The following is a 26,443-nucleotide window of genomic DNA, read 5'->3' on the forward strand; positions in this document are numbered from 1 at the left end:
TTTAATTTTTGGGTAAACTATCCCTTTAACACTTTGCCTTTTTTCCCAGTGATGGCATTTGACCTAGTGTATGAAGAAAAACAAGTATAACAGTAATTATTGTGGTATATTAACACATACACACCTTGATTCAATTTGATATCAGTTTTATGCAGATGAGAATGAGACTTGACAGATGACAATTACAGACTTTACAATATACAATGCACTGTATAAAGGTATAAAAGTCATTTTCAGAACTCACAACTTTCAAAACTGTTTTATGGAGGTTTTGTCAACTGATATTTTTCTGAAAAGATGTTTCATCAGCTGAACAGTTGGCATGTTGTTAAACAACAGTACAGTCCATTGAAGGCAATCCATCCCTCACAATCTCATTTTCATTCTTTTCAAACATTAAATATGGTGCTACCCTGACTAAGGTCTATACATAAATCACTACTGCAATCAGAAGTACATATGTCTCTACAAATCCTTTCACCTTGATAAGTGTTTTTGTGACTGATGCCCTAGTGTCTGACTTGTTTCTATTAATCTGTAAGGTTTCCTGTGTTATTTCACTTCTTAAGTCAATTCTTCTCTGCATTTCGCCTCTGACTAAATATAACCCCACTGAAGGAAACCATATAGCAGCCAGGAATTCTGGCATTGTGATTCACAATGCATTTTTTTTAAACAAGCATTTCTGCATCCATGCCACCTCTCCTCCAATTAAACAAAGAGATGGGTAATTGGCAAATGTCCTTCAGGTTAAATTCCCTCCTCGTAACTTACCGCAGCCCACCGGTGGCTTGGCTCTGGAAAGGGGCTTTACTTTCACGGCCTCCGACAACTTATCAGTTCCGCTGAACGCTGACACCTTGACGTCCTTGACAGTGCATTATTACTTTTTCATGACGCAACCAGATGCAATTACAGCAACATTCTTGCTGTGTATCCATCCCCAACTGTCAGAAATGAGCCCAGAGTGGAGAAATATCAGAGATAAGACATCAAGCCCACCCAGTTGTTAAGAAGCAGACAGGAGAAGACTGAGAGACAGCAACTTAGGACAGGGGGGGTGGATTCATCTTACCTCTGGGAAGCTAATTCTGTCCCATGTGTCAAACGACCACGAAAATATGTGTATTTTGGTTCATTTACTTGACTTGAAAAGGCATTTAAGACCAAACGGTGAAGTAGCCAATGTTTAAAATGGTCAGTGCCACTTAAACAAAGAAAATACATTTCTCAATGACGTTCACACAGCTCTCAAAGGAGTCACTGACCTCAGGCCAGCAGCTGGCACACTCCATCAGTGTGATAACCTGGGCTTGGCATCTGTGTGTCTCTCTCCGTCTGCTCAGAGAACTGCTTTAATGGTCCAGCTCACCCATCCGACCTGTCCCGAACCAAAAATCATTCAGTATGTTGGATAAATGGCTCTAAAAGCAGAAATAATAACCTCAGACACATACGTATGCATAACAAACATTTGTCATATAGGTATACTTGTGACAAGAGATAAAAATGCAGCAATGTACCTCAACACATCGTTCTAACAATGAAGATTCAGTGCATCACTTAGAGAATTTATCATTATCTTAAAAAATAAAATAAAAAATGGATTTATGTTCAGTGAGTACACGTTAGATGGAACAGTTGTTCATGAAGATGTAATAATAGTTTAATTTTTGTAATTATTTTTTTCAAAACGTTATAAAATAAATCAATTTAATTCAAGATATATTCATGAACATATTCTCTTTCAGACAGTAAATGTACCTTGTTTTGATGATTTGTAGATATTGTACTGGAAAACAATACTGCATATCTTCTGAAAATAAGTACAATATGATCATATCGAAATATAATATAACTGGACATAGTGACCAAATTTAATATTTCATGATGCATTTGATGTAGTATTATAAATGGATTGAATCATCATCAGAGCAATTGTTTTGTGTTTAATGTGTGAATGTATTGTAATTTTTATCTGCTAGAATTATGGATGCTTTTTTTTTTTTTTTTTTACAAATTATACATTATCCATTCAAAAGTTTAGAGTCAGTATGATTTCTAATAGGATCTGAAATCCTACTGACTGATAGGATTTCAGGATCATTCTAATATGCTAATTGGTGCTCAAGAAATATTTCTGATCATCAATGATGTAAACAATTGTGCTGCTTTATTTGGCATAGAAATCTTTTGTAACATTATACATGTATCTAAGCGTTTTGAGTGCAGAGAAAAAGCGCAGTATAAATGTAATGAATTATTATTATTATTATTATTATTATCATTACACACTTTTGATCAATTTAATGCCTCCTTGCTGAATAAAAGTATTACTTTAAAAAAAGAAATGTAACTGTTGAATGGTAGTGTACATAAAATTATAGTTATAAAATGAGCTTCTAAAACCCTTTACACTGCTTGTTGAAGATAATCGTATCAAACTTTATTTTTCAGGAGAATTCACTTTCAAGGGGAAGCACTGAAAGCACTTCTGTCTTCCATAGCATCACGTTATGAATGCTTATAGCCATCATAAGCCTCCTCTTCCATTCCAGTCTCAGCAGTCCACCACAGACCATTACTCGTTTTTTTTTTTAGCTCACACTCTCGGGTTGTGGCTCATCTGAGATAAAATGCTTAAAAGAGTCGTTTTCCTCTCCTGTTCCATCAGAAGCCCATAGGAGCTCCATCTCTTTCAGGTACAGTAAAAAGGAATAAAAGATCTCTGTGAGTGGCTGTGGGAGAAGCCCATGTGAATAGTGGTTGCTAGATTTTACCTTCCTGCAGGTATTGATTGCCTCATGCCTGTCCCCTGCCTACAAGTTACAGGGGAAGATTTTGAGCGCTGCGACAGGAGAGGAAGAACAGAGGGATGGCTGAAGCTCTGGGAACTAACTTCCCTTCATGTCCCACAGGACTAAAGACTCATTGCAATGAAGACTCATCAGCTGTTTTTCCACTAGGCTGATCTCCATATTTTGCTCTATTCCTCAATTCTCCTCCGCCCTCTTCCCAATCCCTGTCTTGCGGCCTACCATCTCCTCGGCTCAGGGAAGCGCCGCCTCGACTGAAGAAGTACAGCTGACTTGTGTGGTTAATGACACCTCAGTGAGCTATTGGTTTTTCAGGGCCTCTGTGTGTTTTTCTCTCTTTCTCGCCTCCATCTTCTTTTCCTCTCCATGCCTTGACACTGTTTCTCTCTCTCTCTCTCTCTCTCTCTCTCTCTCTGTCAAGCACAGATTTATTCTGCCTGTGATGCGTGGAGAGGAGAGCAGTGCGAGTGCTCAGGGATAGGGTCAGTAGGAGGGAGGTGTGTGTACAATAAGAGATAAGATCATGGCTCCCCGGGGGCTTGTTTGGCCCTGTACCCGATCCATCAAACGCATGCTCCTGGTGCCAAGGTCAACTCTAATGAGCATTTGCTGGGGTCTTATTCTCAGCACCCCACACCCCTCTACCTCTGTCTCGCGCTCTTTCTTTCACATGTATGCACACACACACATATAGAATGTGTGAAAATCTACAAATACCTGTACAGTTCAGAAGAGCAGTTACGTTTCACCCCGTTGATAGTCCGTTACTTATTGATTTATAAACAAATACAAAAATGAGAAATAATTAAAGATTGCTTAAATTGCATTATGCATATTTAAAACTGATCTAAATCTATATTTTTTTCACTTCATATGGTATCTTGTATGGATATGTACATAATGTTTTTGGCAGCTAGAATCATATTTCATTCAGCGTATATTCAGTAACGGCTACTGAATATGCTGAATGAAATATGATTCTAGCTGTCAAAAACATTCAGTTTTCTTAACTCCAGTCTTCAGTGTCACATGAATCTTCAGAAATAAATATATACTGTATATATATAGAGAGAGAGAAAGAAATCAGAGGTGTACAGTAACAAAGTACATTTACTTGAGTACTATACTTAAGTACACTTTTTGAGTATCTGTACTTTCCTTGAGTATTAGTTTTTCTGGAAACTTTTTACTTTAACTTCACTACATTTGAAAGACAAATATCGTACTTTTTAGTCCACTACATTTCTGTCAAGGTCCTTGAGTAGAAAGTAGTAACGTCAGTCAGGGGATGATTTTAGTTGCAGGGGTTGCATTTTGGTTGGAAATGAAAGTCGGGTTGACGTCAGACTGACGCCAACATCCAACGTCGGACAGATAGTAATATTTGACCAGTAGTTTCTGTACTTTCACTCAAGTAATGAAGTTGTGTACTTTGTCCACCTCTGATAGAAATGTATAAAATTATGTATTTCAACTTAATTATGTAAAACAATTAGGTCAATGTTGATATAGTGAAACTTTTTTTAATTATAAATGAAAGTAGCACATTTAGCTGATCTTTCACACTTGCTTTTATATATTAATCAGCAATCTCATTTTAATTAAGTGATTTTTATTTCAAGGTAGAGAAGTTGATCTTGGATGCTGCCGAGAAGAGACTCCGGGTGCTTCTTTATGGTCTCTGTTCCCACTCTGTAGATCACAGTGATCATCTCTGCTTGGTGAGTGAAAGGAGAATGTGCTCTAAAACATGTGGCGTTCACTAATGAAGCAATAAAAGTCACAGTAGGGGGTGGGTGTACTGGTGAGGGGGGCTCTGGGAACCAGTCCTAACAATGACAGGTGTGATAATTATGACGTTCTGACCTCGCATATTACCTGCACATCGGATAAGATATAAACCAGATTAAATTTGAGGACTTTGGCATGTGGATGATGCACTGCGCATGTACATGTGTGCTTTAGTACCAAAATACATCATTATGATAACAAGACAGGCCATTCGTACAACCATCATGTCATCTTCATGAACATGTGTCATGTTCAATGACCAAGAGATTGTCAAAGTCACAATTATGCATCCACAATGCTGACTGGGAATGAGCTCCATATAAATGTAAAATAGGTCTGCACTAACTCCGACCACTTCCCTGTGTCTTTGGCAGGCTGACCAGACCACCTTCACGCCTACATTCCCTATGTCACTCCTGTTTCCTGCCAGTTTCCCCAATGGCTTCATAATAACATTTAACAATGATTTATCGACTTGTGAAAACCCTCCCAAATGCCCTGACAGAGGGGATAAGGATGAGGGGCAGTGCACTCTGACACCCCCTGGAGTCCGGGGTATATGGGGCATTTTTACCTCTGTCCAACAGCTTGTGTGTGTCTCCCAGTGGCAGCTGGATGGGACCACCAGCCACAGCAATGCCCACCCACCCCATTATTCTGTAATGGCTGTGCAATGGTCTAACATTGAACTCTGAACCCTTAATGAAAAACCACCTTGGCTCTGTCCCTACTCTACATTTACTTGGCCTTAAAAAAAGAACTGGCCGCAGCGCAAAGAGGCAGCAATTATAAGTGATTATGATTATTTTTCGAGAGAAAAAAGCAACAAGTTAATGCTAATTGGCTTAATGCAGTATTTATTGACTATTCTACATCAAATGTAATATATATATTACATATATATAAATATTGTAATATATACAGTATATATATATATATATATATATATACAGTATATATATATATATTAGGGCTGTGAAACGATTAATCGCGATTAATCGCATCCAAAATAAAAGTTTGTGTTCACATAATATATGTGTGTGTACTGTGCATAATTATTTTGTATATATAAATACACACACATGCATGTAAATATTTAAGAAAAATTTGTTATTTATATATAAAATATTTATATTTATTTATAAAACAAATTATATATAATATATATACAGTATATTTAAGCAAATATTTCTTAAATATATACATGCATGTGTGTGTATTTATATATACAAAATAATTATGCACAGTACACACACATATATTATGTGAACACAAACTTTTATTTTGGATGGTTTCACAGCCCTAATATATGTATGTATATATATATATATATATATATATACAGTAAAAAATTGTTACAATTTAAAATAACTGTTTTCTATTTTAATATATTATAGTCATGTCATGACAAAGCTGAATTTTCAGCATCATTACTCCAGTCTTCAGAAAAAGTTCAATAGAACAGATTTTTTATAGATAGCTTTTAAATATTATAAATGTCTTTACTGTCACTTGTGATTAATTTAATGCATTCTTGTGCATAAAAGTTTTTTTGTTTTTTTTTACTTTTAAATGTATCTTACTGACCCCAACATTTTTGAATGGTTGCATATATATTTTCTTCTAATTCTGATCCAATGAAAATGAGTTTAAATTTTTTTCAAGATTTTGTTTAGAAGACATATATGCTTATGAAGTCATATAACTTATGACTTTTAAGAAATGTGAAAAGGAGAGAGATTTAAAATCTATAGATGGAACCAAGGTGATGTATAGCCGACAAGCTCCTCTGCCTCTTTGTTGGCTCCTCACCACTATTTTTATCTCCTTCTTAGCAGATGTCTTCTTTGAAGTCCGTCAAGAGTTATAAACCACTGACCTATTGATGAACTTGGACATGGAGGGAGGATAGTGAGTGACAGAAGTCAGGAGTCTTCACCTTGAGTTTATGTGCAATTTGTAAGTAGTTCTTTCTTTGGTCTTTACTAATCAAGTTTTTTTAGAGGAAACAACAAAATATTCCAAGGTGCTCGCGTGGTTAAGTGTAAAAGTCATTAAAACATTAAAAGTGTTGATCAACGCATTAAAGAATGCTTGTGTGAACAATGGATGTGGATCCTGAAGAAGGCAGAAACAGGTTTATCAACACTTTTGATGTTTTAATGACTTATTAAAGGATTTTTACGGTTAACCATGTGAGTGCCTTGGAATATTTTGTTGTTTCATCTGATATTTGCCTCTCATGTATCCAATGAGCACCAGTGGCTGTGTGTTTATACCTCTGTAGCAAACCCAGTTGCCTTGTTTTGGGCGAGTTTTTTAGATATTGTACATTTTAATGTGATATTTTAAAGCTCAGTCAAAATTTCCATTCTCTCTAATCTGTTCGTTTCGAAATTAACAATATACGCTCCATTAAAACTAACAAGCCTCACCACTCGAAGTATCCAGTTGTTTGTTTATACCCTTGCATACAGTAGCAAACAAATACAGCATTTTCACATGAAGAAAAATCGGTTTGCTGAATACCGTGATTTCAGTTTGGTGGTGTAGAATGTGATTCCACCTGCAGAGATGAGAGGCAGAAAGGTTTTTTTGTACTTGGTGAGGTGGTTGTAGCAGAAGTCAGGTAGGGTCAGCTCTTCTTCTGCTTCATTCTCTGAGGTATCACCATATCAATATCTCTCTGAGCGTGCATTTTTGAGAAGAAACACTCGAAGTGATGAGTGCTGAACAGCCTTTAGGCCTCTAGAGACCAAATCAAACTCTGTGTTTCCTGTAACCTCAGCACCATGGGAAGTGACCACCCGCACACACACACACACACACAGAATAACGACGACCTGCTCTCCTCTATCTGACGATGTGAGCCACTGCTCCGGGTGGTTTTACACAAAGTGATGATTTCTTTGTCAAACAACCCTTCGATACACACACTCGCACATGCCGTTTTTTTCCCTGAAGCAATCCACAACCCCCAACCCGTTCAGTCCTAGCCCACTACGGCTAGGCCTCCAATTAAATCAAAAGTGGTTTGTTTTTATTGGTGTTTTGCGCTGACAAGTGGGCTATCATCCTGACGACTCTACCTGTCAGCGACCGACTGAAAATCCTCAGTTGACAATGCCCAATGCTTCCAATTAGGAGAGAATCAGACTCCTGGCGTGCAAGCGATCTTTCCACCCTCCCCCAAGGCCCTTCCTTACACCCCCCCCACCCTATCTCTGGCACCCCCATCTTTCAGCACTCGCCCCACCAGCTTCTGCCATTTCACTCTCTCATTCTTGCTCCCTTCATAATTTTCCCCTTCTTTTTTTTCAAGGTAGGTGTATCTCCTCTGCAAATTACTGACACAAAACGGGGTGGCGCACCGGCGGTCCCGAGCCTGAGTGCTGGCGGTCCCGAACCCCCTGTCAGCTTTAATGAGCCAATAAAGGTATATTTCTCCAGCGTGAATGCGCTAAAGTCTTTCTTGTGTGACAGCTGACTGGGAAATGTGAGTGTTAACCTTATAAAAGATTCAGCGGTTCTCATTATTTTCTGTCAAATCTCACACCTGATGGCTTTAAGGTGCATCATTTGCATCGCTGACTGGTCCAGGGTGTGCCCGTTTTTTTTTTTCCCCCGTACAATGTTTGTTTGTTGACTGAAGTCAACATTTCATTCCTTTTACACATCTTTTTTTTTAAATCCAAGGCATGTTTTACTCAATGTTTCAAAATGACAGCGATGCCAAAGTTTATCCAGGAACGACGTACCATTTTCCTGAACATATCCAAATATATATTTAACAAACATGGAACAGAATAAATAAATGAAATTCAAAACATTGTTTTCACCTGAGGTGAGGCAAGATCAAACGTCTTTGAAGCCTCTTGCCACTCATCTCTTCTGCCTCTTCCTCAAATCTTCAAACAATCAGAGGATGTACATTAAATACAAGTGTTTGAGTGACAGATTTTTCGAGGACGTTTCTGTGCGTCTCCATTTGGTGTGTCAGGTTCCTGATTTTCTGTCCTCTATATGAATTGTTCTTTCAACAAACTGTCTGGTGAGTTTTACTCCGGTTGCAGGATTCCAGGATTTCTGTGAAAAGTTTGGTATGGTATTGGTATTAAGTCAATCACTAAAGCTTTATCAATAAGTCATATAAGATCAATTACAATTTGGTATGACTTTTTGCAGAATTGTGTGTGTGTGTATATATATATATATATATATATGTATGTATATATATATATATGTATGTGTGTATATATATATATATATATATATATATATATATTCTAATGCATTTATCTATCTATAGCTCATAGATAAATGCATTACTCGTTAAGTTTTGCTTAATACTTACAGCTTTTACTTATTATACAAACGTTTTGGTAACACATTGGTAAAACAATTGGAGTCATTTTTAAATGTAATAACATGCAAAAAAACAAAAACTCAAGTAAATACCAGGCCATAGTGCTTTAAATTAAAAGAGTTTTTGAGCCATTCAAGGTTTCTGACTGTTTGGACAATTGAAGGAAAACCAATGCAAAGCAGAAGACTTGTACACCAAGGCAGCCGTTAAGCACTTTATCTTTATTGGTTAACTGATAAAAGATAAAGATTAGTTTTTATTAAACATTTTAAGTACATATAAAAAATTATTAAGTCTCAGCGCACCTGTTGTCGCTGCACTAAGAGGTCTGGATTTTATTTATCTAACAAATAAAGCCAAAAACATGCCACTGATAGGCTAGATAACTCCTGTCATGGCCTGCCACAGAGACTTAAGAAAAGAAAGATCGCCATCACACGCAGTGGGCATCCTTATGAGACTCTAAACTAAAGTGAGTGCGCTTGCACCCCGCCTCATCGTGACAGCTTGCAGCCGCGTTGACACCCCTTGGGAGCGGGGAGCGGATTCACTAACCTGCCGTTGTCTGCGGCCGAATAGCGCTTCCAATCTGCTGTTCTGATGGGGGGCTCGATTATTGGGACCTGTCGAAAAAACACGAGGGGCTAACTGTTTGAGAGAAAGACGTGAAAGGCAGGACAATAGTTTTTCATGCATGTTAGAGTTTTGTGTCACGCTGGGCTTTCAGAAAGAGTAGTCGCCCTCATTATTGCTCATTAACATTGCATACATTTGATAGTTGTTATGAACTAAACGACACGGTTGTTCGATAATCGCGTTTTGTGCATTGGAAAAAGAAAAGAACACTAACAGCCCTGTGTTATGGTATTAAAGCACAAATACAAACTCTTATTCTGATCTTGACGATTAATGATAGAACTAAGCACTAATAGTAGTGTAGTAGTGGCTTAATAGCCTGTAAGTAATTAGGCCTATTAGGCTACTTTCTTTATTTTTTTCATTATTACTATGGGTTGTTGACAGTAATGTTTCTACAGTTTACACAATTTAAACAAAAGAAAGCCGGTCCGATAGGCTATAAGTATCAAATTATATAAATAATATATCAAGTCAAGTGTGTAAAAAATATCCTAGGCTACTAAAATAGTTTCCTTAATACACTTGAGTGTAAACAACATAATTATTTTTATAAACATTTTTTTTTTAAATGGCCTATATATAATGCAGTTTTGCATTACAAATATCAAGAATTTAATCCATTCGACCAGAATAAAATATTTATGTGAAAATGTGAAATTATTAAAACTTTAATAATTAAAACAGTCATGAGGGTTCTCTCTGCTTTATGATTGTCATGTCACATGACACCAAGATGGCTTCCTGCATGTTGGTTATGCCACACTAACTTTGATTTGGCGGACAAATATATAAAATGTCAGATATTGGTAATCATTTATGTATTAAAACATGTATTGCATCTCTGCTTATTTATTTTTGCAAAACTTTGTATGCAAACATTCCTACTAAATTCAGCTTTTAAATGAGAATTGTTTTGTTACATTCTCACTTACAATCAGATATTTGATACTTAAATTCCCTTAATATAAATAAAATATTAAATGACTTTAATACAGAAACTTAAAACATGTTTATCATAACAAAAGTGTATTTATGTCATTTTGGGTATGAATTGGATTTCTTTGTGTATTTTTGAATAAGAATGAGTGTCACGTCATTGGCTTTAAAAAAAATCTAGATGCCTTCAGGCCAGAATTTTATGTTAGAAGTGTCTTAAAATATTATAATTAGAATTAAATAACATCAATGCTTAAATTCAACTTTTAGTAGGAACTATAAGGGAATTATATAAGAAAAATGGGAATTGTGAGAAAGTGGTCAAGACGTGACTCCGCGCGCGCTATGAGCAGAGGAGAGAAAGAACCTCCCCACTCCTCATAATAACCCCATTATAAGGCTCATCAATGATGTAATGAAAGCAAACAGTGTTGAAAATTGCCTGTAAACAGTTGGATCCCAGTCTCCTAATGAATTCAGTGTCTCTTTTAATCAAAGTGGGCGACCTGTGGGGAGGGGTTTATTGGGCGTGGGGGGGGTTCCAGTTTCATCTTACCGAGCCAGTCAACACCCCAAAACACCTCCTAACCAATGGAAGCGAGTCGCTGGGGACTCACGTGGAAGGGGTGCTCTTAAAAACCTAGCCACTGAGTTGTGCACAAGTTCATTTGTTAGGCTTTATCTGACTTTCCGTTCCCCAATGTGTGTATTTAACCTGCATTACCTCATTTGTGCTTCTGTCTTCTCGCAGCATTTTTCCCTGCGCTCTACCGTCCAACGATTTCGCATTGCATCACCTGCGCTGGCACAGAATGCACTTGCCTTTTCCATCCGGATTCCACTCTACAACTCGCCACAGCGAACTACCTTTGAACTGATGAAAATTTCAGCTGCTCAATAGCGCGAGGCTCGAGTTGCTGCCGCTTTGCTTCTGTCCGTGGTGCTGAAATGCGCGCGCCCTCTAAGTAGGCTACCTTGTGGTTTTACACTAACACTGTTACTTCAGAACAGCTTTTTGAAATAATTTGATAAATAATTTAAAACCACCATCGATGCGTCTGGCGTCTTCGAAAAATACCAGGATTGAAAAAAATTAATTAAATTTGCCAGCCTAGAGTATATTTAGGCTGTATCGATTTTTTTAAGGAGTGAGTGAGGAGCTTAAGAAGAAAAAAACTGGAGGCAGGGTCTGTGTACTCCATACAGAACCTCCTCAAGAAACCTCCTTTTTCTTTTTAAACTTAAACTAAAAGTCCTCAAGGAAGAAGAACGGTTTTTTTTTTCTCCCCCAGACAGGGGATGAATATTTCTCATTTCCGATTCCGCTTTGGATTTTTCTCCTGGATAGATCGCTATTAAATCGAGCGCCATTCACGCAGAACTTGGTTGAATGCAGATGATAATCTGAACAGAAGCTTCACGCAAGCAGCAGTGTGGAGATGGAAGCGTCCACCAACGGCTCCAGTTTTGGAATCGACTCCCTGCTATCCCACAGGCCAGGAAGCCCAGTCATCGCGAAGGGGGACAGTTTGGTAGGGGAATGCCGGTCCCCGCTGGAGTTCAGCCCCAGGTCAGACTTAGAGAGCGGTTGTTCTTCTCCTCCGTCTCCGAGGCGGGAGTGCGGTGAGGATGCGGCGCAGAGACAGGGTCACCCGCTCGTGCTCGCGTCCCATTTACAGCACGGCCCGATCTCTGCTGGATCTCAACCTCGGACTGTCACTTCATCCTTCTTAATAAGAGATATTCTGGCTGACTGTAAACCCTTAGCGGCGTGTGCCCCATACTCCAGTAACGGCCAGCCGACACAGGAGACGGGGAGACTGGCATCTAAAATCGCAGACGACTTCATTGAAAAGATCCACAGTAACTCATCGTCAGACAGTGAATACAAAGGTAAAAAAAATAACAGCTCGTTTTTAATGGTATTTTAATAGTATAGCACATGAATTATAACTTGACATATTTATATAGCAAAGAGTTCAAGCAGGCTGGCTTGCTGACTGTCCTTGCCTATGTTTTTAAAGTAATTAAGGGGTAGAAATAAAAAGAATTTTCATGATTCTTTTATTTATTTCATTCGTTCAATTATAGCCAGTTTTGCTATAAAAAGCAGATTATAGGTGGATAGATAGAAAGCACGACATAATCCTCCTTTTATAATCAAAAACCATTTACAAGCAACTATCGTAATATTCATATAAAACATATTTACTGAAATAATGCATAGTGCAAAAATATTGAATACATTTTTGTGGCTTCAGTGCATTCAATTTTGTTTGTGTGGTTATGCGCTGTTTGCAAGTGTATGTTATTGTACATTTTAAGCTTATTGTTACGAGCAGGGAAAAGGAAGGTGAACAAAGAAACATCATCAGCAAGATTAATTAAGGATTTGTCCAGGTGAAATTACATCTGAGGAAAAACAGAGTGATAGACCGTTTCCTGTGACATACCATTAGGTTGATTCCATGATGCAAACACAAAGGCCAGCACTATTGATAAATGTAGGAATATGCCATAATTTTTTTTATTACTTTTTAATATTATTACTATTATAAATAATATTATTGTTATTAGGCTATATATTTATTTTGTTATATGAGCATAATGATTTGCACGTGTTTATGGTTGTTGGTGTTCATATATTTGGCCTATTGACTGGTGTTGTCGCTACTGATTCTGATGATTTTGTTAAAGTGTAATCACAATCCTGCTCTCTTTGTGGAAGTAGGGCATGATGGGTATCATCTATTCTCCTATACCTTCAGCTATGATTCCAGATACATTTCTACTCTCACATCATGAAATTATTAGCTTGGCAAGTCTATAGGCGCGGTGATCAAAATGAATGCTCACCAAATCAAAGCCATTCCATCTCCAGAGCGCGTGTAAAGAGTGTGCGCGCCGCTTTGATTTTTGCCTTTTCTACCCCCTTATATTTCAGGGATTTGATGCAATTTGTCCCAGTGCTAATCAGATTTGTAACGCACGGGGTCGGTCCGCTCTTTATTTCGCTCTTATCCCCGTCCCTGTGAAGTTTCTCCGGTCTCGGTTGAAAGGTTTCCATCCCTTGTGGCTCAATTAGCCGGATTATTGTGCTCCTTGAGATACGACTCAACTACTCGACTGGCAAGGTCTCTCGCGTCGTGTCCCTCTCTTTCTGGGTTCAGAGAGAAAAGAGTTTGGTTTAGATGGGAGATAGGGGTAAATTAAATATCACAGCCCTCGTGTATTCCAAATTCTGAAAATAAAAATCTGAAAACTGCTTGAAAGAATTACAGGCACGCACGAGAACATCAAGGGTTTAGCATAGAATATGTGGAAACCTTTGACAGCATAACGACTTGTCAATACTGAAACACATGGTCTGGCTAACTAACTCGTGTTAAAGTGGATTAATCAATGCCCTTCCGTTATATGTGATGTTTCAGTGAAAGAGGAGGGCGACAGGGAGATCTCGAGCAGCAGAGACAGCCCGCAGGTTCGCCTGAAGAAGCCTCGGAAAGCGCGGACCGCCTTCACTGACCATCAGCTCGCCCAGCTGGAGCGCAGTTTTGAGCGGCAGAAGTACCTGAGCGTGCAGGACAGAATGGAGCTGGCAGCATCTCTCAACCTGACCGACACGCAGGTCAAAACCTGGTACCAGAACAGGAGGTGAGCATGTGGCCAGCTGGAAACAGAAATAAATGCACACATCCCAGAAACATTCAAATAATAATAATCAAATTGTAATTATTCTGATATCAATATCTAGGTAATTTTCTCGTATTGACGAAAATGTGCTTCTTGGGTATACAGGCCTATATCATATTATTTTCCCATTGATTGTGGAGTCTCCTGCCAAAAACAATAATGCATGTCAGGTGACGTTGTTGCTTCAGTTTTGCTCCACTAAAACGAAAGGAAATGCTGCAGAATTAATATCCACATTTTTAACATTTAAACATATAATAAAATATTCTAATTCTAACTTTTTCGTATTTGAAGAGGCTCTAACAGTCACATAGCCTAATTCTTATTTTATAGCTTTAGAAAGAACTACAAAATGGAACCAAAAATAAATACAGTAAATACAATCAAAATACATTAATAGTTATATTGTACATCTACAAGTGGTTTGTTTGCACATTTTTCCATTCTTGCAGCATCTAATTTCGTGCCAATCTAATAGAGTTAAAACCAAATTTGAACCAAATGATGCATGCGTCCTCGACAAAATAAAATGACTCATTATTGATAAAAACTAATTACTAAAATATGTGTCATTTGATGCCTGCTTTTTACCTTATATACACAATTAATGTGAATTAAATGTCTAAAAACTTTCCCATAACTCTCAGCACTTATGACCCTCATATGGAGAGGCATTTAATCTAATTTCATTTTATAAACCTTTCAGATGTAAAATACTGTTTTCTTTTTTTGTCCTTTCTCTCCTTAACGTTGAATTGTGTCGTTAAAATTGTTATTCATACAGATACTTAGAAATAGGAGATACATCACAGAGGATTCTGTTTTTATTTCTATGAACTTTCTCTGGGTTTTATGTTTCGCTTGGGAATAGTAGTGCAATACGGTGATATTTCTTTTCTATTGTCACATATTTGTATGAGTACATAAAACACTAGTCATTGAATATTTTTTCTATACTAACATTATTCTCTTTACTCTTGGAAAAAAAAAAGGACGAAGTGGAAGAGGCAAACGGCGGTCGGACTGGAATTGTTAGCGGAGGCTGGGAATTATTCTGCGCTGCAAAGGATGTTCCCCTCGCCGTATTTCTACCCTCAAAGCCTGGTGTCGAACCTGGACCCTGGAGCAGCGCTGTACTTATACAGGGGACCCTCGGCGCCCCCGCCGGCGCTGCAGCGTCCTCTCGTTCCCCGGATTCTCCTGCACGGTCTCCAGGGCGCCAACGAGCCGCCGCCTCTGCCCCCCCTCTCCGGCGTGCTGTCCAGACCAACGCCACCGCGATGAACGCCGCGATTCGGACTCGGTGCAATACATGGCAGCTCTGAACTCCACCATCAAAGAACAATTTTATTGGTGACAAAACATTCGAAATATATTACAAAGCCACAAAAACAAGCTGAGACACAAAAAGTGGTTAGAGACATTTTTTTCAACTTTATTTAATTATTTATTTTCGTTTTTTTTTTTTTTTTTTTACTTATATGTTTTTGTTTACCCTAAAGGTTAAATCTGGAGAAAACAAATACAAACAGTGAGGCTACTGAACGCAATAATAGCGGGACATGATAGCCTACTTACAGGGACGCTTCGTTTCACAAATTATTGTTATTATTACTTTATCTAGCCAATATTACAAATGTGAATTGTTGGTGAATCCCTGACGCAAAGATTATTTAAATGGTAGATTCATATTTAATTATCCTGAGATCAAATCCAGGTCACACGTTAATAAATCGTGGGCTTTGTAGTGACCCTCTAAAATGTACAAAGGAAAAGAAGTGTAAATAAGAATATTTTGTTTTATGTTGAAAGACAAATCTCGAATTTTCTCTTTTTGTATCATATTTCCAAGCCTTACGTTAACAGGTGAGATTGACGTGAGCAGCACATTAGAAATCAAAACGTCTCTACAAAATGAAAAAGCAACTTAAATAGTGTCACTTTTCTATTTGACAAACAGTTAAATGGTATACGGAGTTCCATACCTAAACAGAACAAGCAAGTGGATTGGACGAGATGGATTATTAATCGATTATCAATCGATTATTTTTGTGCTGCTTTTTTCGTTTCTGTAATCCTGCACAACTGCCAGCAGTATCACTTTGATGATTATGATGATGATGGGAAAACGCCAAGTCCTCGTTTCAGATCACTTTGTGATCTATAAGACGTCAAGGAAATGAAGTGTTCGCCCAGGCATTGTGCAATAACTCTGTATAAAACCGTTGAAATATCTTGTCATTCTTTTTGGTGAAGCTGTATATTGAGAATAATGATTTGTGAAGTAATGATTCTCGTAATCCCAAATGATTTTCGTTCGTGCCCCCGTGTGCTTAGCGGTGTGAACTTCTGGAAAACTCTTAAAACTGCTGGATGTGCGGGGGAGGGTGGTCTTTACGCAAGGAGAATTACTTTTATAAATGTGCTAATAAAGATCTTTCATTAATTTACCACTGACTGAGAATGTGGAGGTAGCCTATACAAATACTGGATAAATACACACTCGTGTTCTCACAGACAATTCAATTATTCTAAACCAACAGTCAATATAAAAGGTATGCCGGTGCATAATGCGCGCGCCAGACCTGAACACTGCCACATAAAAATTTATGAATTAAGAAAAATCATATTTCAAAAACTTACCACTGCACTTTGCAACAAGGAAAATAACTTGCAACCATTGTATGTGTCATTATGAACATAAAATGTGCTGCGACCAATGAAGAACATTTGACGTTGACGTTTGCTACGTGAAATAAAAAAAAACCTAAAACAAATGCATTCTATAATCATTCTTATTTTTTAACTACCTGAATGATAATTCTAACCTATTTCAGGAGCAATCTTTAAGTAATTCCATGATAAAATATTACATATGATGTATACCTGGAATAAGTGCCAACACATAATTATAATTTTATAATTTATTTAATTTTATAGGCTACATTTTATATTTTGGAGGATAAAATAAATGGAATAAATAGTCATTAAAATAATGATTTATTTGTACCTCCATATCTGAAATCCAAAGACTTCATGTTTATCTTGAATAGCATAAATTGTCTTAGTGTTTTAATTTTAAAAGTCATAAAGGACTAAGTCTCAGCATGAAACACACACACACAAAAAAAGATTAAGACCAAAAAAGTAAAACCAATAAAATACGCATATTAGTTGCACTGCTTAGCCTACGTCAATTCATTGCTTTTGAAATGTATCTGGATTTTTACATAGTAATTTAATGAAAAGGAAAAGTTTGCTTATGAAAATAAACGTAAACAACGCCAGTGATAGCAATATCATAAAATTCGAACTCGGAGAACTCTATTACTGGCAAATGTGTTTGAATAATTTTAAACATGACTGTCAGACATTTTGCTCAAACCCCACACTATTTGGTTAGCATCGTGGATTTAATTTGTCGAACCTATACAAAAAAAAAAGAAAAAGAAGAAGTTAATAAGAATGTCGCACCCAAGTAAGCGAACGTTCACCAACCTAACCTTTCAGAAACGCCTGGAGATTTAGGGAACTTAATTCTACCTTCATATTTTCAAGTTAGACGCGACTACCTCTTATTAATAGGTCATACTTTAAATATCATTTTGATCATGAATCATATGAGCCAGTTTCAATACAATTTTAAACGATGTTCCTTTTAATGGCAGCATGATAAAAAGGGAAATACTGAGAGATTGGGCATTGGGCATCTCGCTCTCTCTCACGCACACACTCAACACTTGTCAGCCTCCATTGTCTTGTGTCTACAGGAGTAAAGTGACAGACTTCTTTGCACTCTTATAACAGCGTCACCATGTCGTTTCATTTAGTTTTCATAAACAATATGTGGATGAAATATTAATGGTCACCTAAGTGTGTAATTGTTTAAGTGCCCTAAATGATCCCATTTGGAAATGGATTCTTTCCATAGCCTTTCTTGAGAGTGTTGGTTTGCTGCTCTTTGCCAAACGCTCCCAACAGCTGGTCACCGGGCAGTGCTGACTGCGGCTCGGATCAGCAAGGGGACATCTGGTCAGCGGCATCATGACGGGACCCCCCCTTCATCCCCCCTCCGTGAGCCTAAGACTGACTTTAACCCAACCATGAGACCGGTCCACAGAGCTCAGGGTTTAGGGGCTGCTCTGACAGGGCGACTGAATGGGAAATTAACGAGCAGACAAAAGACCTTAATAGCTTTTAATTGAACGTCGATAACGTGTGATCGGTCGGGCTCCTGCAGCAAACTTTCGCATAGCACATGTCATTCTGCGGGGCCCCTGCCCACGAATCACTCAAGGAGAGAGAAAGAGGGAGAAGACATTTTCAACATCATTTCACTAAATGTTTGTTATTGAGGTTGGGAAATTAGCAACAAAATCATTTAAAATAAATTAAAAAAAAGCAAAATTTCAAAGTTATTTTTGGCATGCTTATTTTGCGTAAAATATTGCAAACCCATCAAAAATAGATGACAATAAAAGTGGCAATAATGTTAATACAATAATTGCAATAATAATATGAAATACAAGAGAATCAACTAAAATGTTCAGCAAATTCAAGATCACAGGCGGACAGAAAAAAAAAGACATATCAATTCAGATCAAACATTTAAATTATCACATGGAGGCTGATGACCCCCCTCAATATTTATGAAAAGGGTTATTCTTGCGAAGTGCGCAGCTGATTGCAAGAAAAGCTCCTCCGTCTTGTTAATAGACGCAGAGATTTTTGCATGTGAAAGGATAGTGGTAAATCCCTCGGCTCTTACTGAGGATTGTCCCCGGCTCAGGGTTAATGAAGTGCGGATAGAGTCTCGCTGATCTCCCGACAAACAAAAACACAACACGGAGGGCTTAGAGCCGCAGGATCAGTGACTCTGATTAAGCTCGTTGACTCAGAATAAAAACCAAACAAAACAGCCTTCAGATGAAATTAAGAGTCAATCAAAGTGCAATTTGCATCGTGATTTGGGCGACTGTCTTTTTCCCATGTTTTCTTTTTTTTGTGTGACGATTGCTATTTTTTGTCACGTAGCTTTGAGAAACGAAATTCAATAGGCTATAAGAAAAAGGAACATCTGCATCCTTTTCTATTTATCTACGTTTCTTTTCTGGACATTAAAATAAACCTGCTCTACATTTAATTAACATTTAATAACTTAATAATTATTTATAATAATAAATAATAAAAATAGCAATTATATATATATATATATATATATATGCACACACATATACTGTATATTAATTATTTATCATGACATATATATCTCTATATATATGAATTATCATGATATATACATACATACATATATATATATATATATACACATTTCTTATTTCTTATCTACATTTATAATTATTATTATATTTCTAAACACATTATGTTATTGCTATTTTTATTATTTATAATTATAAATAATAATTAAGTTAATACATTTTAATTAAATAGACAGTTACAATTAGAAGCTTGTAAGACATGGAAATATGGAAAAGGTAGTTATTTTTAGCCAAAGTGCTTAGTGTTTACATTTTATTTCCATTCACTCAAACGTTTTATTTAATTTAAAAGAATATTATTTGTAATGATAGTAGTCATGATCGCACTATATGTTAAATCTTCATAATCATAGTTCAGGTGTGGAAAGAGATCTGGGAAACTGGGCCAGCGATTGGGCAAGGAGATCAGTGGCACCTGCTGCAGCGTCACGACACCCGTGACCCTCAGGGGAAGGTGGCCCGGGACACTGTCACTGTGTTACCCTACTCACATTTGTCCTCTGCATAAACTTAGTTGGTCAGAGAGACAAGGGGAAATGCTGGAAAAACTGTTGGAGTAAAAAAAAATATAAAAAGTGCATAAGCAACACTCATAACACATTTAGGAAATGGGGGGGACAGCGAAACAATAGAAAGAGATAGAAAGCAGACAGCGAGCGGTTTCCAAGGTACTGTCCTGGGTATCAAATCCAATCCTTGCCTGAAGGTATACTAAGGGTGGAGGTATAAAGGCCTCCGAGTGAGGTAGCAAGATAACTCAGTAATCATTCCTCCAATAAAACCCAAAGCATTTCTAAACTCGGGTCAGGGGCAAAAGGATTGACATACCAATCTTGGCAAATAATGAAAACACTCTTCCAGTAGTCCGAGAGAGGAAGTAGCAGGAAAGAGCGATAGAAAAGAATAGTGGACATAAAAGGTGCTTGTTGCAGGAATCCCCTGCTGTCAGCAATAACAGTCATGTTCGTCCCAGCAGGGGACAATGTAAAGAACACTGGTATTAGGTGACAGGCTGATTATCTAATCAATAAGGGTGGACTGTCGTAGAGCCGGTAACCCCCTGCCTGCACTGTTCTATCACACACATGAGTGAACAAGCGGAGAACTGTCCCATGGGAGTGTTCGCTACCCTGCGGATGTAGACAGCGCTAACAACATCCACCCCCAGGCCTAGCAGAGGGCACTAACTACATCTCTCTCCATCACCCCCATGCTCTATACTGCCACCCAATGGCTGGGAGAAAAACAACCCTGTGGATAAATAAATATTAGCACTAAACAATAGTTCATTACAACTCGGTACAATCGCACAAGCCATTCGGTTGGCATTTGTCAAAGATGTCTATTATGCATTAGAATATTAAAAATAACAAGTTTAATAATTAATATTGTTGGTCTCTTTACTAATAAAGCCTCGTGGATTTCGACTACTGTAACACTGTCACAATTCCAACATGTACATGTGAAGAAGTTCTTCTGTGTTTGGGCTCATTTAAAGTGGATTAGGTTTGAGAAAGAGGAAGTTTCTGGAGAACCTTTGTCAACCCCTGGGTCAGAGCGGTGGACCCGCTGAGCCCCCGAGTCTCATAAACATAAAGGAAGGAATAGGTATGAATAAAGGATGAGGAAGGGTATACATGTATTTTTAACACCCTTCCGTGTGAAGGCTGGCAGGAGAATGCATTTTGGGTTTCTGAGGAGGAAGGGGGCAAGGGGAGGGGTGGGTGCAGGGTGTGCAATGTGTTTTATTTGTTTTGGTTTCTTTTCTTGTCTTTGGTGTTATTGTGCAGAATACAGCTGTAAGGAGTGTGAGATGAACTTGAAATGTGAATATATATATATATAATACTAAATAAAATAAACCAGATTTGACAAAATGTATATATAAAACAAATGTAAAAATTTAATATTATTTTTAATATATATATATATATAGACAATATATATTAAAAATATTACATTTATATATGTAATATATTTATATACAATATTTATATCTACAAAACAAATTTACACACACACAAACAAACATATGCACAGTATATATATATATATATATAGGCCTATATATATATAAAATTTAAAAAAATAAAGGCAGTAAAAGATGTGATAAAGATGTTGAGTCAGGGTTTGTTTAACACTTACTCAGAGACTTTAGCAGGGCTGCCAGTGGCAGTCTGCGGGAAAGCCCACAGGGAAGAGTCACACAGACATTGCATCTGCTCTTCAATTCTATTTCCATTTACTTCTTTTACAAAAAAAAAAAAAAAAAAAAAATGAAAGCATGTATTTTATAGCAAAGTACTTTCAGGTACATAACAACGTACAACCTGAAGAGTGACCAAAATCATCTCTGGGCTGTATGGAGAGAAGTGGTGCACAAGAAGGACATGGCCAGAGATATTTATTTGTTTCAAATAGCTCGTAATTGGACATGGGAGTAGAAAGAATGGACACTACATCCAGTGACCAACCCTTGACTCCTTCACTCACCACCGGGACCCTCAGGGCTGGCCTGGCAGCTGCCTAACTGAGCGGTGACTCCAGGCCAGGGCAGGGACCAGGGGCTAACAAGGAAATGATGGAGTGCCTGACCAACTGGGAGAGAAAAAGATGGAAAGGAAAGCAGATTAGCCAAGCTAACACTGACAATGACTCCTTTTCCAACAAGTCAACTACGGTTAGAAAAAAAACAGTAACATTCTGTCTGACAATAGGGGGAAAGCCACTAGCTTGAGTTTAGTATTAACAAACGTACATTTGATCATCAGAGAACCTGATATTATAAATATTTACATACATCAGAGAGATGTGGGAATTTGCAGACGATTGTCTGCCAGATCAGAATGCAGATTTTCATGGCTGAGACAGTGAGAAAGAGGCAACGGCAGCTTCTGTCGGAGCGAGAGGCTTCCCACATTTGAAGTCAGTTGAGAGTGGCAAATGAAATAAAGACGGAAAAGCGTGATGGCACGTAAGGCTCGGAGACGGGTGGGGGAAAAAAGGCTTCAAATGGTTATCAATAAAATTGCCTGTGCCAGGCGCTGCAGTTTAACCTCTTTAGTGCGTTCGGCTTCTCCTAACGGGACGTGACGTGTGCTGTGGGTGCGCTCTGCTTCATGCCTGTCTTCACAAAGCTCCCTGTCGGTTTGATGGGTTCACAGCTTCTCCTCACACAGGTGCAAGTTCCTTTGGAGTCCCACAGACTTCGGCACAAGACATGACATAAAGCAAGAGCCTCTCACACCCCAGCAGAAGAAAAACAGACATGAAAGGGGGACGAGATTGACTCTCTGACTTCAGGTTGTTGTTGATTTGATTTGTATCGAGAGAGCAGCACAATGGCCAATGCATCAGATGCGTTTCACGTTCCTCATTCATTTTATGCATTCATTTTATGCATACTTACTGTATATATATATATATATATATATTAATTATTTATCATGATATATATAATTTAGGTTGAAATGACTTAATCATCCTAGTTGATTGTACTTGAAAATTTAAGGCAGCAGCTTCTTTTTTTACAGTGTAAACGTTTTCCAGATTTACACTATTTTCAAGTTTACAGATAAATATAATAATGAACATATATATACTGTATATACTGCATACTTACTGTATATATATTATTTATCATGACATACTGTATTTATATATATATATATATATATATATATAATAGATATTATATTTTATTAAAAAACATTGCAATATATATAGGAGAGAGCGAGAAATCAAAATTCATATATAATATATATACTATATATATATATATATATATATATATATATATATATATATGAATTATGATTTATTGCTCTCTCTTGCCTTGCCTTGCCTAAAATATAATATCTATTTATATATATATATATATATATATATATATATATATATATATATATATATATATATATATATATATGAATTATCATGATTTCTCGCTCTCTCCTATATATATTGCAATGTTTTTTAATAAAATATAATATCTATTTTTTAACTATAGTTATGGAAAATAATAATGATGATCCATCCTGTGTTTATATTAAAGCATTACATTAATAAACAAAAATCGTGTTGCTAGAAGAAAACTTAATCTGTATCGGTCATGAAAAGGCAATATCTGTCAGTCAAAGGTCAATTATTTTTTGATCAGGATAGGGCAAGAAAAAATGACCAGCTACACATTTAGATATAAATCAATAACTGCAATATGTAAAATGACTGAATTACAACTTTTCTTACGGTCATTTCCTTCTAATAACAAGGAAAAACTCTAGTCTGTTTAATATATGTGAGGTGTTGAGGTAGAGAGAGTGAAAGAATAAACACAGAAACAGTGGGAGATGGGAGAGAAGCATTGTGTTTGCCAGGACTGTGGCATTAGTATCATGGCTGGAGAGTGTGACACAGACTCAGCTCTCTTTGATCCAGCACAGAGGCAGATCTCCACTGACCTGAGTGTGCCAAGACTGAGTGTTCAACCTCCCACAACACTGAGGGTGTGCTGAGCATCCTTTATAATTCACACAAACACACCTGTTCATACAGAAACATGCCACACTCATGCACACACACACACACACACACACACACACACACACACACACACACACACACACTCACAATACAAACATATTAGGATGCACACATACACATAGCACAAAAAGCCTGTCGCTTATATGACTGTCATTCAATCTTTAATTTAAATCATGTGAAAGCTTCATAAAATATATACAAGAAGTAGTAGTTAATTGGCTGACACCTTGTCTACACTGTGTGTACAAAACTAGATCAGCTCTCGAAGCTGTCTACATTGGATGGGGACGTTGCGGTGCATTGCGACAGCTGACGGACGCCCCGTTTCTATTTTTGACGCTCTACACAGCTATTCTTCCCACTTTATTGTCCCCGTCTGTCTGAAGTAAAATGATTTTATTTACAAATATCCATATTTATATCTGAATTTATGAGTATGAATTTATTCTCTATATATCTTCTTGTACTCTCCTGGGCAAAAAAAAAGGGGCTTAGCCCAAAATGGCTAAACACTAAGCATTTAATTGTCTTATTGGTCAGGAAATTTGCCAAATTTAAAGGGGTAGTTGAATATGATTTCACTTTTCTAACTTTAGTTAGTGTGTAATGTTGCTGTTTGAGCATAAACAATATCTGCAAAATTACAAAGTTCAAAGCAAAGGGAGATATTTGCTTTAAAAGAAGGTAAGGACTACAACAAACGGCTGGTAGGGACTACATGAGCTTCCTCCCGGGTTAGTGACATCACTAACCCCAAAATTTACATAAACCCGCACCTGGGAACGAGATTTATAGATTATCAAGACAGAATATGCTAATCAATGACTAGAAGATAACTACACATAAGTTACATAAAATTAATCAACTAACCATTCAGAAATGTTGTACATGTTGTCACTTCTTCTCGAGTCTCTCCATCTTTCTGACTTCGGTTTGAACATAAAAGGCAAAAAGTTTTTGAAATTTCAGTGCATGTCTGTGTGAGGTAAAAGGACACAAGCTCTTGAAGCTCCGCCCCCTGTGCCGGGAGCAGCAGCTCATTTGCATTTAAAGGAACAGACACAAAGCGGTGCGTTTTTGTTCACCCTCAAAAAGTAACAACTTTAACATGCTATATAAAAATATCTGTGGGGTATTGAGCTAAAACTTCACATACACACAGGGGGGGGCATCAAAAACGTATTTTACATCTTGTGAAAAGGGTATTATACCACCCCGTTAAACAAATGTACCACTTAAAAAGCAATCGTCTCAGAAAAACATGAAAGACAGATTGATGTTTTTGGCAGAATATGGGAAGTTGTGTGTGGAGTGATGAATCACAATGAAACACGAGTTGCATGATGAGGCTCCAGAGTGGTGTCTTCAAAAATCTGGAGAGAAATATAATACTAAATGCATCTCTACCACAGCGAGGCATCGAGGAAGAGTGTCATTGTGAGAGGAACCTTTTTAGCTGCTGGTATTGGTGAGCTACTTCACTGTGAAAAGTCATTTAATACTTTGGAGTAAAGAAGAATATTGCCGAATGGCTTGCTTCCCACAAATTTACATTTTCATTTACATTTAATCATTTAGCAGGTGATTTTATCCAAAGATAGAAACAGAAGCGATCAACTCAACAGTAGGGCAACAAAATGCAAGTGCTGTGACTAGTTCCAGTTAGTACACAGATATAGCAAATTATTTTTTTTATTTATTAATAAATAGATATAGATTAGTAAGTGTTAGTATTAATGGGTCAAGTGTTGATGAAAAAGATATGTCTTCAGCAGTTTCTTGAAAATGGCTAAAGACTCTGCAGCTCGGATTGAGATAGGCGGGTCATTCCACCAGCTTGGAACAGACCAGGTAAAGGTCAGTGAAAGTGATTTTGTGTGAATGGGCAGTTCTAGCAATGTGGTCTGTGAAGTTGAACTGATCACAAGTTTACTGGCTGTCCTGGATGGAGTTATGGTTGACGAACCTATAGCGGAATGGAGAAGTTGTGATGAAGTGTTGGGTTGGCTGAGACCACAAGCAGTTCTGTCTTCGCAGGGTTGAGTTGCAAATGAAAAGATGATATCAAAAGAGGAATGTTCAGATGTTATTTTTCAACAAGACAGTGCTTAAATAGCAAAGACAACCAAAAAGTGGCTTAAGGACAAGTCCATCAGGTTCATGTTTTGGCTTGGTCAGAGTCCAGATTTGAACCCTATAGTAAATATTTGGTCTCACATTAAACTTAAATGAACTGGGAGACATTGCGTGGAACAACAGTAACTCTTCTTCCTGTAAAAAGCTGTGTGCCTGAAAAGTTGAAGAACCTGATTTCACCAAGTGCAACATGTTCCTGAATCAACATCTTTGTTGATCCTGAAGCAACATTCCAAATAACCAAT

At 37.4% G+C, this 26,443-nt stretch overlaps 1 protein-coding gene across 1 annotated transcript; it reads left to right on the forward strand.

Annotated features, from left to right (window-relative positions):
- Positions 1-4,460: 4,460 nt before the first annotated feature.
- Positions 4,461-16,691, forward strand: barhl1b (BarH-like homeobox 1b). The gene is made up of 6 exons (XM_084136867.1): positions 4,461-4,537; positions 6,446-6,566; positions 7,930-8,043; positions 11,300-12,441; positions 13,980-14,202; positions 15,234-16,691. Exons 4-6 carry the CDS (start codon positions 11,988-11,990, stop codon positions 15,523-15,525), a joined length of 969 nt encoding a protein of 322 aa, XP_083992993.1. The 5' UTR covers positions 4,461-4,537; positions 6,446-6,566; positions 7,930-8,043; positions 11,300-11,987; the 3' UTR covers positions 15,526-16,691.
- The last annotated feature ends 9,752 nt before the right edge of the window (positions 16,692-26,443 follow it).

Source organism: Abramis brama, assembly GCF_963993115.1.
Source record: "Abramis brama genome assembly, chromosome: 15".
Taxonomy (NCBI): domain Eukaryota; kingdom Metazoa; phylum Chordata; class Actinopteri; order Cypriniformes; family Leuciscidae; genus Abramis; species Abramis brama.

What these genes read in the sequence shown, in the direction of transcription:
- barhl1b (XM_084136867.1), top strand. Translation starts at nt 11,988, where the DNA reads ATGGAAGCGTCCACCAACGGCTCCAGTTTTGGAATCGACTCCCTGCTA. An exon ending in GTCAGACAGTGAATACAAAG is followed by an intron (nt 12,442 to 13,979) that starts GTAAAAAAAATA and finishes GTGATGTTTCAG; the next exon opens with TGAAAGAGGAGGGCGACAGG. An exon ending in ACCTGGTACCAGAACAGGAG is followed by an intron (nt 14,203 to 15,233) that starts GTGAGCATGTGG and finishes GAAAAAAAAAAG; the next exon opens with GACGAAGTGGAAGAGGCAAA.